General features: G+C 43.0%; 1 protein-coding gene across 4 annotated transcripts in view; it reads right to left on the minus strand.

The window, feature by feature from the left end:
- Window positions 1–14124, minus strand: part of RNGTT (RNA guanylyltransferase and 5'-phosphatase) — a 375566-nt gene that overhangs the window by 242516 nt on the left and 118926 nt on the right. For all 4 annotated transcript variants that reach the window (XM_019537737.1, XM_019537735.1, XM_019537734.1 and 1 more), the window contains one exon: window positions 6432–6567. In XM_019537737.1, coding sequence (XP_019393282.1) covers window positions 6432–6567 — 136 coding nt within the window. The remainder of the gene's footprint in view (window positions 1–6431; window positions 6568–14124) is intronic.

Consider the following 14124-nt stretch of genomic DNA (forward strand, 5'->3'; position numbering starts at 1 on the left):
CTGCCTTCCTGCCCTTTGGGCAGGGGGCTGGACTCAATGATCTCCCGAGGTCCCTTCCAGCCCTAATGTCTATGAAATCTATGAAATTTGGCTACCAAATCGGGCTGAATCTTCATCACATCAAATTGGAGACCAAAGCTTCACACAGCCTTAGTAACTGCAGAGTGGCCTGCAGCTTTGGATCCTCATGCCAAACTTGATGCCTATCATTTAGAACAGTGGTTCTCAATCTTTTTCACACCAGGACCCATTAGCATAATTATCAGTTTGCTGCAACACCCCTCCCCCCAGCTGTTGCATTCAGCCCCCTCCCTTCCCCTCTGGCTCCTGGGCCTGCTCTTACGATGTCCAGTGCTTGCCATGCCCCCAGCTGCATGTCAAGTCTATGCAGGTTGCCTGTGTTGGAGCCTGCATGGGAAAACCACATGATTCCCTGGGACCTTCTTGCGACCCTTTACAATGTTCTTGCAACCCACTTTTTGGTCATGACCCATGGCTGAGAAACACTAATTCAGAAAAGAAGCTGAATCGCAGGACTGTTCAAATATTAAAGAAATCAGGTTTCAATTTGCTAAATTCAAATAGAAAAAGCTCTCTGACAGAAGTGGACTTTGGAACTCAAACAACAAACAGATGACCCTTGACTGTTTAGAACATCATTCCATATCCCATCTAGGAGAGGGACTGTCAGTCAAACTACAACTGACACCAACAGCTCTGTTGCAAGTTCACCACCAACTGGCTGCTTGTAGCTAAACTTATGAGCCCTGGATCAGGTCATATAAATAAAAGCCCTGTGTGGATCAAGCAGTGGACAGAAAAAGGGAATAATCCCAGTACTGATGCTGTCTCTTGGTATGATTTTCCATCCCCTAAAACTTTCAAATGTAAAGCCAAATTAAGACTAAAATCCCAAAACATTCAGTATGTGTGAAGAATCAGCCCAGTCTTACTTAGAGGACTAACTTCATACACCTATGTTTGACAATGGTCATCTTTGAGCTCTCTGTACTTCTGCTGTCACATCTTTAAATGAGAACACTTACCTCGCAGTTTTTTACAATTCCTAAAACTCATTTGGGATTCTTACACAATTCTTGAATGGTTTACAATCTAACATCCAGCATATTTGTACAACTACACAAGTAAATATTTTTTTTTTCTTTTAAGGACCTACTTTCACATAATTTCATCATCTAAGAATGACTATCAAAGGTCAAACTAACTGACATCACATTGATCACCAGCAATTAGTTAAACACTGAACAAATTGCGTTCAGCTTCGCTTCAACAAGTAATGATTAAATTCCGGTCCAATCAATTTTACTGAATTGATATATAGCGCCTTGTGCAAGTAGGAAAAACACAGGTACACTCTCATGCTAGAAGTATAAATATGCACAAAAGCTAACTGAGCTCTGAACTTTTAAGCTCTGAAATAAAGAACCCGACAACTTATTTACTAGGTTATATCCCATGATTCATTAAATTTCCATAGAGTAGAAACAAAGGACAATTATTTTCAGTATTTTCTAGTCTAATCTTCCCCCTTTTAAGCTAATACCTGGTACTGCAAGATTCAACAAGTTGTTCAAACATTAATGAAATTAAATGTGCTAAACAGTAATGAATTGAGAAGTACTTTCTAGCCAAAAAGCACATCAAGCTATTCTGAGAGGAAAAGGAAGAAGGAATTTAAAAGCCACCAAATTAAAAAAAAATCAACTTCACTTGGAATAGAAGCATGGTAACTCATTTTATAGCACGAGTATCTTCCTAGTCCAGGGGTGGGCAAAATACAGCCCGCAGGCTAGATGAAGTCCACCCACTGATTGTATATGGCCTGCAGCTGCACCCTCCCCATGCTCTGCATGGGGCCAAACCCCACATGCTCCTGCCAGGGCAGCCCATGTTGTACTCCTGCCTGCACTTGCCTCGTGCCCTCAAATAGCAGCACCCCAGCATTGGCACAGCTCCTGGCAGGGCTGCTCCAGCTCCCCCTTGCTTGTAGTGGCTCTTCCTCCTTGTGCTGTGCTGCTCCATGCAGCAGGTAACACAGGGAGGCAGCGGCAGAAGCCACAGAGACATGTGCCAGGCACCACATACCCTACCAAGCAGAGGGGAAGCTACAGCCAGATGGATCCTGCCCCAGCATGCAGGGCTCCAGCTCCTGGGTGCCTTCCACCCACTCTGCCTGCCCAGGGCAATGAGCTGCCACCTGCATGTGGCCAAGTGGCTGGAAAGCAGCTGGAGCAGTGCAGCAGGGGCAGGAGGAAGACAACAAGCCACTGGAAGTGGGTAAAGCTAAGCAGTATCTAGGCAGCAGTGGGAGCAGCTCCACTAGGAAGCTGTGCATGCTGACTAGGGCCAGGGCAGTGCCATCATCGGGCCGCTCAGTGCAGATGCAGGCACAGGCAGGAGTGCAGCACAGCGTGGGCTGTTCCCGGTGGGAGTGGGCAGGGCTCGGTCCGGTGCTGAGTGCTGCAGGGGTAGCCATGGGCTGCACGGTGGGGGAAAGAGGGAAGCACCAACTGCACCTGTCTGGACTGCCCGGGAAAACATTAGAACAGTAGAGTAGATTTTGCACCGCATGTGCCTCTTACAACCCCCTCCCTCCCAGCTCCTGGACAACCCCACCTACACACATGCAAACCTACCCCACCCCACCCACAACATACAAGAGTAAGACTTTGTTTTGAGCTATCACGTAATCCCCTCTATATATACTACTCAAAAAAACCCAAACAAATCAAGACAAAAAATCGTTTTTGAAATAAAATTCAAGTGTGTTATAGTAGATGTTTAATTTTTAATGTACGATTTGGTTTTTTTATCTATAATTTGTTTAAAATTATATCTTCTGAAAGATTGTGTGTGCAGCCCTCAACAGCTCACCTGTTTGGCCTGCCAACCAAAATAATTGCCCACCTCTTTCCTACTCTGTTTCTCCCACTGTTTCCATTTTATTCTACTTGTTATGTCTGTACACAGCTAATTTTCTTAAGTAAAAAAAAAATTCATATTGCTTCCCTGAAGGTTGAAATAAACCAACACTTATACCTAATAACAGTGTTGCTCATTTTTAAGAGATTCAATTTGACCATTTAAATGCCGTAAGAAACAGGTGCGTCTTTGTTGTCTTTTACAGTTGAGTTACTATGGAAGCCATCAAAAGGCTGAATTCTATTGGATGTTCTACCAAACTTGTAAACAGTTTTGAACACCAGATGTATGCTCAAAAAAACAGAGAGGGTCGACAATTAGTTTGTCACGTGAAAGAAATATCCTGGCAGTTATAACAAAATTAGAGCGCACCTCACTATCTGGATACAATTGTAATAAGTTTGTATGCTTTATATTTACAGTAAATGCAAAAAAGCCTTGTTCAAACAAATATTAGACAGCTCAAACTAGCAAAAGAAAGATTGTGAGCCTGAGGGTGCCCACCACATCGTCTACTCCATTATTCTAATGCTCATGTCAACAGATTGCCAAGAAAATTTTGAGAGCACCTAATTTTGTGCATCTAGGACTGCTAAAAACACCCCCCCACACACACACACCAAAAAAAAAAAAAGTCTTTTACTCCTGGGGCTAACAACATGGAGCCAGAACAACTGGATTCTGAAGAAATACCTCACGCTGTACTTAAACAATGCCTCTGGGCAATGCTTTGAGGAACTTTGCAGAAAACTGCATTTAAGTTATCTTCTGCCAAAATAATCACAAATACTAAAAGAGACTAGTAAAGTAGGGTCTCAAAAGATCTTCCCCACTCACTCACCTGACCACCCAAAATGTACGATCATGCAAGCAAATTTCAACCTGAAGTGAACTGTTATGGGAAACTCAAATATAAATACTGACAAACTTAACAGATACAATTCTGTCCAAAGTTGCTAAAACAGTCAATATATTCATAGAAAAATATTCCTATTTATACTAGCAAAATTATAAAGTAGTGCTCCCACAGTTTAACATTATGTTCTTACAGCAATTAACTGCAATAATGCAAACTGCTGACTGCTATGTCATAGTAAATATGCCACTAATAAAGTTTGATGAAAACAGCAGACTGCTACAGGCTGTTCCAAGCCATTATATGTACCCATTTGGGCTACTTGTTTTTATCCCTTCACTGTTCTGAAGCACAAGGTCTACTTGAAGACAAGCAACTACTTAATTTTATAATTAAAGAATTAATTTCAAATGTCCTCCAGCAGTAATTAGCAATCTGTTACTGAAAAAAAAAAAAAAGCCATTTCACCCCATGGGTTTAAAAAAATATCAATTGTATGCATTTCCAGCATAAAAGGACACTAATAGAAACAAATTCATCAATATCTCATCAGTACAAACATTCAATCCAGCTACTAGACAGCACTACTGAGAAGTTTAAATATACAACAAATTCCAGACATTGAAAAATAAATTTATCTGAACATTCATCAAGTTTCAGCAGCAGTTTTCATTACTTTTAATTGACTGTACTTAAATTCATTTAAAAATTTGAATTGTGAAAAAGGATTTATGTCACGAAAAGTTTTAAATTTATTTCATGGTTTTTTAACCAACCAAGACATTCTAATTAAAATTCCCCTTTGCTTTTCTACTTCATGAAAAAAATGGGAAAGGATCCTGTCTTATGAATAATTTTATACCAATAAGGCAAGTCATTTTGTTATATTATAAAGCAGTGGCAATTACAGAACTCGTTCTGTCCTGGCATAACGCACAGAACCCCAAACTAGTATCGACTGGTTGGGAAGCTTCCCCAGCCAGCTAATGAATAATTTGATAACACTCTAAGCTATTAAAGTGCATTACAGTAACCAAAGTTTTGCAAATTGTGTAAAGGTCCTGTTTAGCATGTCCTTGAATATGTAGAACCTGAAATAGGCAGCAGCTGAGAGTTCTTCCAAATTTATACACTGTCAAGAACAAAACCACCTTAAACTCTTTTTTAATTTACTAGAAACACAAGAGCTTCTAAGTACCCTACTCTGCCGCTCCAAGTCAAGACCATAACAGCCACCAATCCCAAACCCTAATATTCATCTCAATCCACAGAATGTCCTTTCCACCATGACTCCACACAAACACGAGTCAGTAGCCCCTAGCAATCGGCTATTGTGAAATCCACAAAAAGAAGCAATTGCATACTCTCCAAAAACACTAATTATAATGGACCCTTTTAATACTATCCTAGAAACATCCCTAGGCTTTTGATGTTTTAGGTATGGCTGGAAGAGATGCCTGTCCTTTTATTTTTTGTGTCTTCAACAAGCATTTGTCTGGGATGAGCAGGGCGCAAGACTAAATGACCTGGAGTCCCTGCCAGCCCTTTTTTTCTATGATGTTTCTGCCACAACCAGCTTCTAAGTCTTCCACCACTGCTCGTGTCTCCAAAGCTGGAGAACAGCTCCTTAGATCAAAGATCCCCTTGCAACAAGTCCTTTTCACAGCATCACAGCTTTAGGATTTGTTTTAGGTGCTCTAGCACATTCACTAGCACAAGTGTGAAGAGCACTCATAAGCTCGAGAAGCAGAAGAAATAACAATGACAACAGCAGGATTCTCACAATTATGAAGAAAGAAAGCAACGTGCACATGCTATAAAAGCAAACCAATCGGACTTCTTGACAAGACAACATGCTAGTCCCCCAGTCAATCAAAGGAAGCCAACAGCAATGTCATTACCATAACACCCTTCCCCTTCAGAGGATTCCAACACCAGCATTGTGTTTGCTTAGCCCACATGGTAGGATTCACACCAAAGGTCAACATAAAGCCTGTTTAGGCTGGGCTGAATTATTATATACCAATACAGGTGCATTATTTTATAAATTAGTTTCCAGATGCAGACAAAACAAGTGCTATTCATCAGTAGTTTACACCAACTTAACAGGCAGAATACTTTAGTATAAGACAGAAACTTCAAACACAGACAGCAAACACCATACAAGGCACAATGCAATTATTAAATTGGCAAAACAATGCAAGTGTAGAGAACAACAGCCCCTTTCAACAAGAAGGGTGACAAATCCTGAAAATACACAAGTTAACTGAAATCACCTGCAACATTACCTACATCACAATGACAAGGTAGCAAGTGCAAATATTTGATGGTTTATTCTGTTACACTTTCCTCCTCACATTTTTTCCAGGAGTTACCATCTCAACACCTTGATTTCAATTTGAAAGAAAGTGAACCACTCCTCGCCCAATGCAATCAGCATTGCTGTTTGATAGACAGTCCAAATAATAATAACTTTATGTACCGGTGCACTAAGTATACCTTACCAGGCACTAAAAAAACTACACTCCTGTAACCCTTGCATTTGCCAGTTCCAGGCCCAAAAGTCTAACTGTGTTACTGAAAAGAGGAATTACATATGTACTGCAAAAATTTAAACATTTGACCAACTTACCCCATCCAAAAGAGTATTTGTTAAGTGTGTACGAAGATCTTTACGAAATGGAAACTCCAGGTTTGATACATGAAACACTGAGTTATCTCTATCAATCATATAAACTTCATTCTTGCCATCAATCAACATCATATACCTGAGAAAAATACGAAATGAAAACATCAGACTTTTTACCAACTCTTCTAAGTTTATAAAAATATTTTAATTATGCAACCACTGTAAGAATTAAAAATATGAATGCAACAAACTGAAGGTATTAAAAACATTAAAATGGCAAGGGTCACAGGTTTAAGACCATTACTTCGGAAGGTGTCTTTAAATTTTAATACAACTGTAGACATCAAAATATTTACTTAAAACATAGATTATATTTTATTTTCACCTGTAATACATATATATTTACAAAAGGCATCTTTTCAGCAGATAAAGTTAAGAATAGAAGTGAGTTCTATAACTCATATACAACTTCCACTCAATAAAATCCAGGCAATAAGTTTTGCCTTGAGACAGAAATAGAAGTACCAAACTAAACCTGCATCTGGTGTAAACTGACAGCTCCAATGAAGTGTAAAGAGCTATGCAATGGTTCTAATCCAACATTTATTATTTGTATTGCAGTAGTTCACAAAATCCCAGGTCAGTCATGACGCCTCATTATGCTCAGCACTGTAACCAATGCCGTCAGGAGTCCCTACCCAGAAGTACTTACAACTTGAAAAAGAAAGCTTGTTATGTTGCAACAATGTAGGCCCCTTCTACATGAGCAGGTAAAGGTGGGAAGGGATCTACTCTGTGATTCATACAACTGCACCTCCCCCCATGCCAAACGCGCACAACAGGAGGCACAACTGTGGGATCGCTCATTAGACCCCATCATGCCTTATTGCTGGGGTCTGTGGACCCTGATCCCAGACTCCCCTCACACAGGCAAAGAAGCAGGCTCCTGTGGCTGGGAGCCCCGATGATAGGCTCCCAGACACAGGAGAACCCCATGAACCCCAGAAACAGAGGATCCCCGGTGCAGCATTCCCCCAACCCTGGGGGATTCAGGAAAACCCCTGGGGGGGAGAGGGAGGGCAACTGCAGTAAAGGTGATCACCTTGCCCCAGAGAGGTGGGAAAATACCCCAGGACCAAAAGATCATGGTGATCCTCCAGCCTTAGTGGTTTTCCCACACTCCCAGAGTGGGCTAACTGCCCCTTCAGCAATCCTTGAGCCCCAGGGGTTTCCCACATACTGGAGCCTTAGGAATCACAGCAGCTGCTGTCCTCAGGATTCAGGGGTTTCACACACCCCCAAGCTCTAGGGATCATGGCAGCTGTGGTTCCCCAGGGTCTAGGGGTTTCCCTAGGACTCAGAGGTGCATGAAACCCCCAGCCTCTGGGGGTCACAGGTGCTACAATGTCTAGGGCTCAGGAGTTTTTCACTGGGCACGATGTACCACTGTGGATGGGAGCTCCATCAGCTGACAGGGCTCTGAGCAGGAGGGGAGACCCTGCTACATGTACAAATTAAAGGTCAATAGCAACCAGCTATAAAGTACACATTTTTTAAATCTATCTTTATGGATAGTTGGAGCTTTTTATTGTGTGGGAGCTACTTTGCACTTGTTGCTGGTCTCAAAGTAATTGCATAATACCCATGTGTGGAGGGGGCGGGAAGTCATAGTTAATCTCAGTTCAGTAGATGCCTTAATCCTCTCAGAAGCTATATCAAGTGTCAACTCACCCCATACCCCAGGCTGAATCCAAACTACAGAGCTCATTGAGGACCGGATGCGTGGGACAAACAGTGGCTGCAGCAAGGCAAGCATCAGCAGGGGTCCCTTTGCCACAGTGGGGGCAGCAGGATCAAACACAGCTGTTAGCACAGCCCTTGCTCATTACCTGCCACAACAGCCAGTTCCAACAGGACCCTGTAGCCCCAGATTCTACAGAGGGCCCCACCCTCATATTTCCTGGCCCACAAGGACCCTGGAGGCCAGATGTTTGACACCCCTGAACTATTTCATCATAACTATGAAGCCAAAAAGCACTAGTTGTGGACCACAGGCCAGGACACGTTTGTGCTAAGTGCTCTGTGAAAACAGAACTAAAAACTGAAGAGCTCTGAAAAGCTTATAGTCTAAGGATAAGACAAGAGATAGATACAGACATGGAGGCATAAGTTGACATTCAAGTGGTGAATGATAGATGACAGGACAAGAATAGGATGTGAAGGTCTTTGAAAATGAAGATAAAGGGCTTAAGTTTGTGATTGAGAAGGCACAGCCTGTACAGAGAGAGACAAGAAACACTGATGTTAGTGACTGGATATTTGAAAGAGCACTGTGTCAGAGTTTCCCAAAACAGAAAAAGGATATTGCAGTTAAAGATATGAGATGATGACAAGCTAAATAAAGAGTTTTAACTGTTTGGATAGATCAAAGAGGCCATGTAATATTTGAGATGTTATGCAAAGAGAGAACCTGGATGACAGGACATAGGAATTTAAATAAAAGACAACATCCGCACTATGAATCAAAAGTAATAGGCAGGACAGTGGTACTGTACACAGTGATCAAGAAAAATGGTGGGGAGAAGAGTCTGGAGTAGGAAGGGCATTAAGAACTCTGTTTTGGCCTAGTCTAACCTGAGCTAATGGTTAGACATCCATAAAGAGATATCAGAGAAACAGGGTAAGATTCTAGTTTGGACAGAAGATAGATCTCCAAAACAGACAGATGTGGGATCATCAACTTAAAGGTGGTAGCTAAGCTTTTGTTTGCACATGAAACGTAAAGGGAAAAGAGATGATGACCATGAATAGATGTTGCAGAACTTTCACAGAAAATGGAGCTGGGGGAGAACACAAAGAAGGAAGTAACTAAGGGAGAAAATATAGGAGAAGTAGGAGAAGACAGACTCATAACAGCCACCAGACAACAACATTCAAGAGGAACATAGTCACCTGCGAAAATGACAGATGGTCAAGAAGGCTGTAGAAAGACCATTGGTTCTGAACTTTCTTTAGTTACAATAGAAAGCAACATTCAGCATTCTGAAGCCATCTGTGGTACAGTGGGCCATGTCTTGAATTTAAGGAACATGCACAAATGTTCCTTTAACAACTACTTCTTTCATTCTGTTAAAGTTGCTTTGATTTTCAACAATAGGGAAAAATCCAACAAGTTTACTTTCTTTTAAGTTTATAAAACTTTGATTATCCACATCAAATTAGATGTTCTAAAAGAAAATTAAATGTGTTTTGAAGATCAATTGTAAAAGTTTTCATACCTGGAAAAACATTCAAATGTCACTGCTTTTCATAATTCTACCTTACTTTGAATATCTCTTCTTTTAGATGCACAAACAAGTTACGACCAATAACTGCTTCCAAAGGTTACTATACTTCCTTGAACAGGAAGCTAATCAGATCACAGGATCTCTGTTTTTTTTTTAAAAAAATAGCCCCAAAGGAGTGCTTTTGTAATATGCTTTATATAGGCATAATAAAAGCCTTTGGGTGGAATAGCACTTCATAACACATACAAATGTGTTTTTCCATATTTTAACCACACAAAGACTCTATTAGTTTGGCATAATTAACAGGTGCATTCTGCACAAGAAACTGGAACTTGGATGGGCAGTTGCAGGTCGATAACGTGTTACATTACACTGATACAGAACGGGGTGGGGGGGATATTTTAATTTACTAGGAATGTCTAATCTAAATTCTATTATAGAAAAATCTCCACAAATGTCCATCGTATATTAGGAGCACCCATCATCTAAATTAAAATACTCAATATAAAACACAGTATAAAGGACTGGTCTTCATCTTGACTTAAAATATCTACCAGCCAATAAAGTGGGGAAAAAGCTCAGGCCACTTAAATCCTCTACTTATTCACTCCTCATAAGAAAAAGAAAAAGATCCGATTTAGAGCACGAAGAGACGCTTAAATCCAGATTCTAGCAATGAAGCAAAATAAGCCAAGTTCAAAACAGAGTATTTCACAATTCACTCTGCCAGTGTCTCCCCCTTTTTCAAAACAAGGATGCGCCAACTTGAACCACTCTGTTGATTAATGCTTCACCAGGTCCTCTCATAGGAAGGATAGGTAAACTCTCAGGTACCACATTTCAAACTATTTAGAGGTTTACAAATTAATTCCAATGCTTAATTCCACCAAAACTTTGTGGAAGCTAATGTCAGTTACAAAATGCCGGTTCCTTGCATTTTGCATGAGCTCAGCTTTCCAAGCTATTTTAAGATGAAGCTCCATATAAAGGTGTTACGAATTACGCTCTTAAAGCCACGTGCAGTTCGCTCTAGGCTGGGGCAATGATTACACAGAGCAAGCATCTAAAGTCAGATACAGAATCTTTATTCGCTGCAGCGAGGTGCCTTCGAAGAGGCACCCCGCCTACCAGTTATAATACTATTTTATACCTTGTATGTCAGCATTAGTTTGTGATTAGCTTGTGCTTGTAAGAATACCCAATTATCTAACTAAATTACTATTCTATCCAATCAAGTGACATTGTGCACATGAACACCGAAGTTTAACTCTCGTGACTGCATGTTTTATATATTCTTGCCAAGTAGTCTGCTTGAAAGAAAACAATTTTTGTACTGCTTTCAAGGTTTCTCTGTTGACGAGGCTCCTCTGTTGACCGGATTCAGCTAGTTTCATATCTTATCAGTAACCTTTTACACAGCACTTCTCTTCTCACCCTTCTAGTATGTGCTGTGTCCGCTTCTATGTATTGAGGTTAAAGGTAAAAGAAATGGCCTTACTTCTATATTGCAAAATCCACACACAACAAAGGGCATTGTAGCTTATAACAGTTAACAAAAGCCAGGTAAGAAACTTGGTTTCAGACTGCTAAATACATTATCGGCCATATCTCCATCCCTCCCCACACTGTAACCTCTCCCTGTATGTTAAGGAAGACTGATGATAATACTGACTTCTCCTTAAGAAACAAATCATACCCTTTCCATTACTCACTCCCAACAAGGCAATATTTTCCACATCCCCAGGGCTCTTCTGATGACCTTTACCAATCAGTAGTATTAAGGCTCAAACTTGCAGGTTTAGCACAAAATTTGAAACTCAAAAACAACAGTATGCTATAGCTGCTTAAAATTAACCTGAAACCATTTTAAATTTGGCCAAGTCACTGAAGTTAACCTGAAACCATTTTAAATTTGGCCAAGTCACTACTGTCAGCAATGTCCAGTTTTGCTCAGTGGACAGCTTATGGGATTTAGTTGTTTGGACTGCAAAGTAACAAAAACATCCTCATAGTGAAAAAGCCAAGAATTCATTAAGCTACCGAGAACCCATATTACTTAGCTACGCAAGATTTCATGAAATATATAGTACAATGAAAAGCACTGCCCCTTCCCCAACAAAAATGTATAACAGCATGCAATTCTTTTAAAAAATAAATAAATAAAATAAAAGAGTAAATGCCAAACTGGTCCGATTCAACATACCCTCCTCCTTTCTCCCAGTACAATACCTAAAAGCTCATGATTCCCCTCAACCATCAAGATGGTTCCATCAGGACTGAAATTGGGGCATGCCTATTACAAGATATATCCACTAAACCTACCTCCATTACTGTGATGCCTAATTCAAATACCAGGTTACAAGTGGTGGAAGTACAATATTAGGAACATGGAAACTAATTCATTTTGCATCATGTTTTGTGAGCATACTCAGATAAAATGATTCCAGGACTTCTTAATTATAAATTGTAGCTACTAAAAACAGTGGTATTTGATCAAAACAAACACAAAAGATTGCAGTTAAAAAATAAAGAAACTAAAACCAAGTATTTGACAAGGAAAATGAGGAACTAGAAGTAGTTGCCTCACTTGACAAATAATAAAACACCATGGCCAGGGACAGGCATTCTAAAAGCCGGAGCCTGAATTGATTCAATCTTTGCAGGTTAGTCTAAACCTGCGTAGATTGAATTGATTTGCAAGTGAATAGACATTAACTTTTGATTCCGGAAATGCAGGCACATGCCGGCAGTGGCTCAGGCTAGAAGCTGGGGGGAGTTAGAGCGCCCTTCCTTCCCTTCCTCAGCAACCACAAGGCTGGAGGGAACCTGTCCTGGGAGGCCTGGCTAGGCCCCCAGCAGGTGGTCAATTATGATTGGGGAGGGGTTTAAACCCCCATCCAGGCCCGTAAGGACCCCAACCAGGGTGTGCCTGGAGGGGGATGAGGGAAGCAGCCCTTGTCAGGCTTGTCCCCAAGGCCAGACATCAGCTTGGGCAGTGCCTCAGGTGAAGGAAGGCAGGAGAATTAAGCTACTATCTCTTTCATCAGGCACGGGCACAGGGACCCCATCTGGGGTATGCATAGCTTTCCCCCTCCTTGCTGCTCATATGGCAGGGAGCCACGCCAGAGCCAGCCAGCATGGCCCTGCCACCTACCCGGGACTGTGGCTGGGGCTGCGGGGTTGACAGTCACAGAGGGGCCAGCCCAACCTGGCCCACAGAGTCAGGCCTATTCCAGTGGGCTGAGGCTTGGCCTAGGGCTGCACGGATTGCGCCCAGCCCCCCATACCCAGCCTGGGCTGGCCTGCCATGGAGCCACAGCTGGCAGGGAAGGGCCCATCAGGGCTGGCCCAAGCTGGGCCTCAGGGGCAGGGCCCTTCCCAGCCAGCTGCAGCTCTGGTGACACTTGGGCCTGATGGCACAGGTGGTGACTGGCCAGGCCCCAGACTGCTCAGGCCAGCTTGGAGGTGCTAGCGGGCACAGAGCCCAGCAGCTGCCGCCATGCCCAAAGCTGACCCGAGCAGGGTGCAAGGCCTGGGGCAAAACAGGCCATGAAGGGCTCTGGACCTAAAGAAGCTGCCACCACCACCATTGGTGACAGCATCGGTGGCAGAGGAAGGGCAGATAGCAAGCAAGTGGATGCGAAGCCACTGCTGTGCCCAGTTCCGCACTGCCACTGCTCCGCAGGGCCCCCCAAAGTGCAGGGCCTGGGGCAGTCGCCCCAATTCTCCCCCCTCCAGGGACAACCCTGGCCATGGCCCCTGTCCTATGCAGCACCCAGCAGCTACAGCCATTCCACAAGCTATGCATTGCCCAGGGCCACTGGGGCTGTTCTGCCTCCCTCATGTCTAACTGCCACTACCTCTTCTGCACTTCTCTGGGTGGGCAGGTGGGAAGCTTAAGACCAGCAGCTTCTGCCCAGAGCGTGGAGCTCTGGCTCCAGCTCCCCGACACCTTCCACCTGTTCTGCCCAACACAATGAGCAGCTCCTGTGGGTTGGCAGAGTGGGTGGAAGGTGTCCAAAAGCTGGAACGGAGGTCTACACACTGGACAGAAGCTGCTGGGCTCAAGCTTCCACCCACCACCCAGAGCAGCGCTGCTGTGCAGCAGAAGCAGGAACTGCAGCTGGAGGTAAACGAAGCAGAACAGTTTTGCTGGATCCAGACAACACACAGCTTCCCCTCGCCTTCAGCGGCTCCTCCTCTTCCTGTTCTGCTCAGGGCAGTGGGAGGGGGAGGGGAGGAGAAGGGGAAGCTTGAGTGCAGCTCATGAAGATCCAGCTCCAGCTCTCAGCTGCCTTCCACCCGCTCCACCTGCCCATGGGGGCTGCTCATTGTGCAGGCAAAGTAGGCGGAAGGAAGCCGGAGCTGGAGCCAGATCTCCCTGCACTGGGGAGAAGCTGCCAGGCTCA

The sequence above is a fragment of the Crocodylus porosus genome, unplaced genomic scaffold (genome assembly GCF_001723895.1).
Source record: "Crocodylus porosus isolate Cpor-Errol unplaced genomic scaffold, CroPor_comp1, whole genome shotgun sequence".
Classification (NCBI taxonomy): Eukaryota; Metazoa; Chordata; order Crocodylia; family Crocodylidae; genus Crocodylus; species Crocodylus porosus.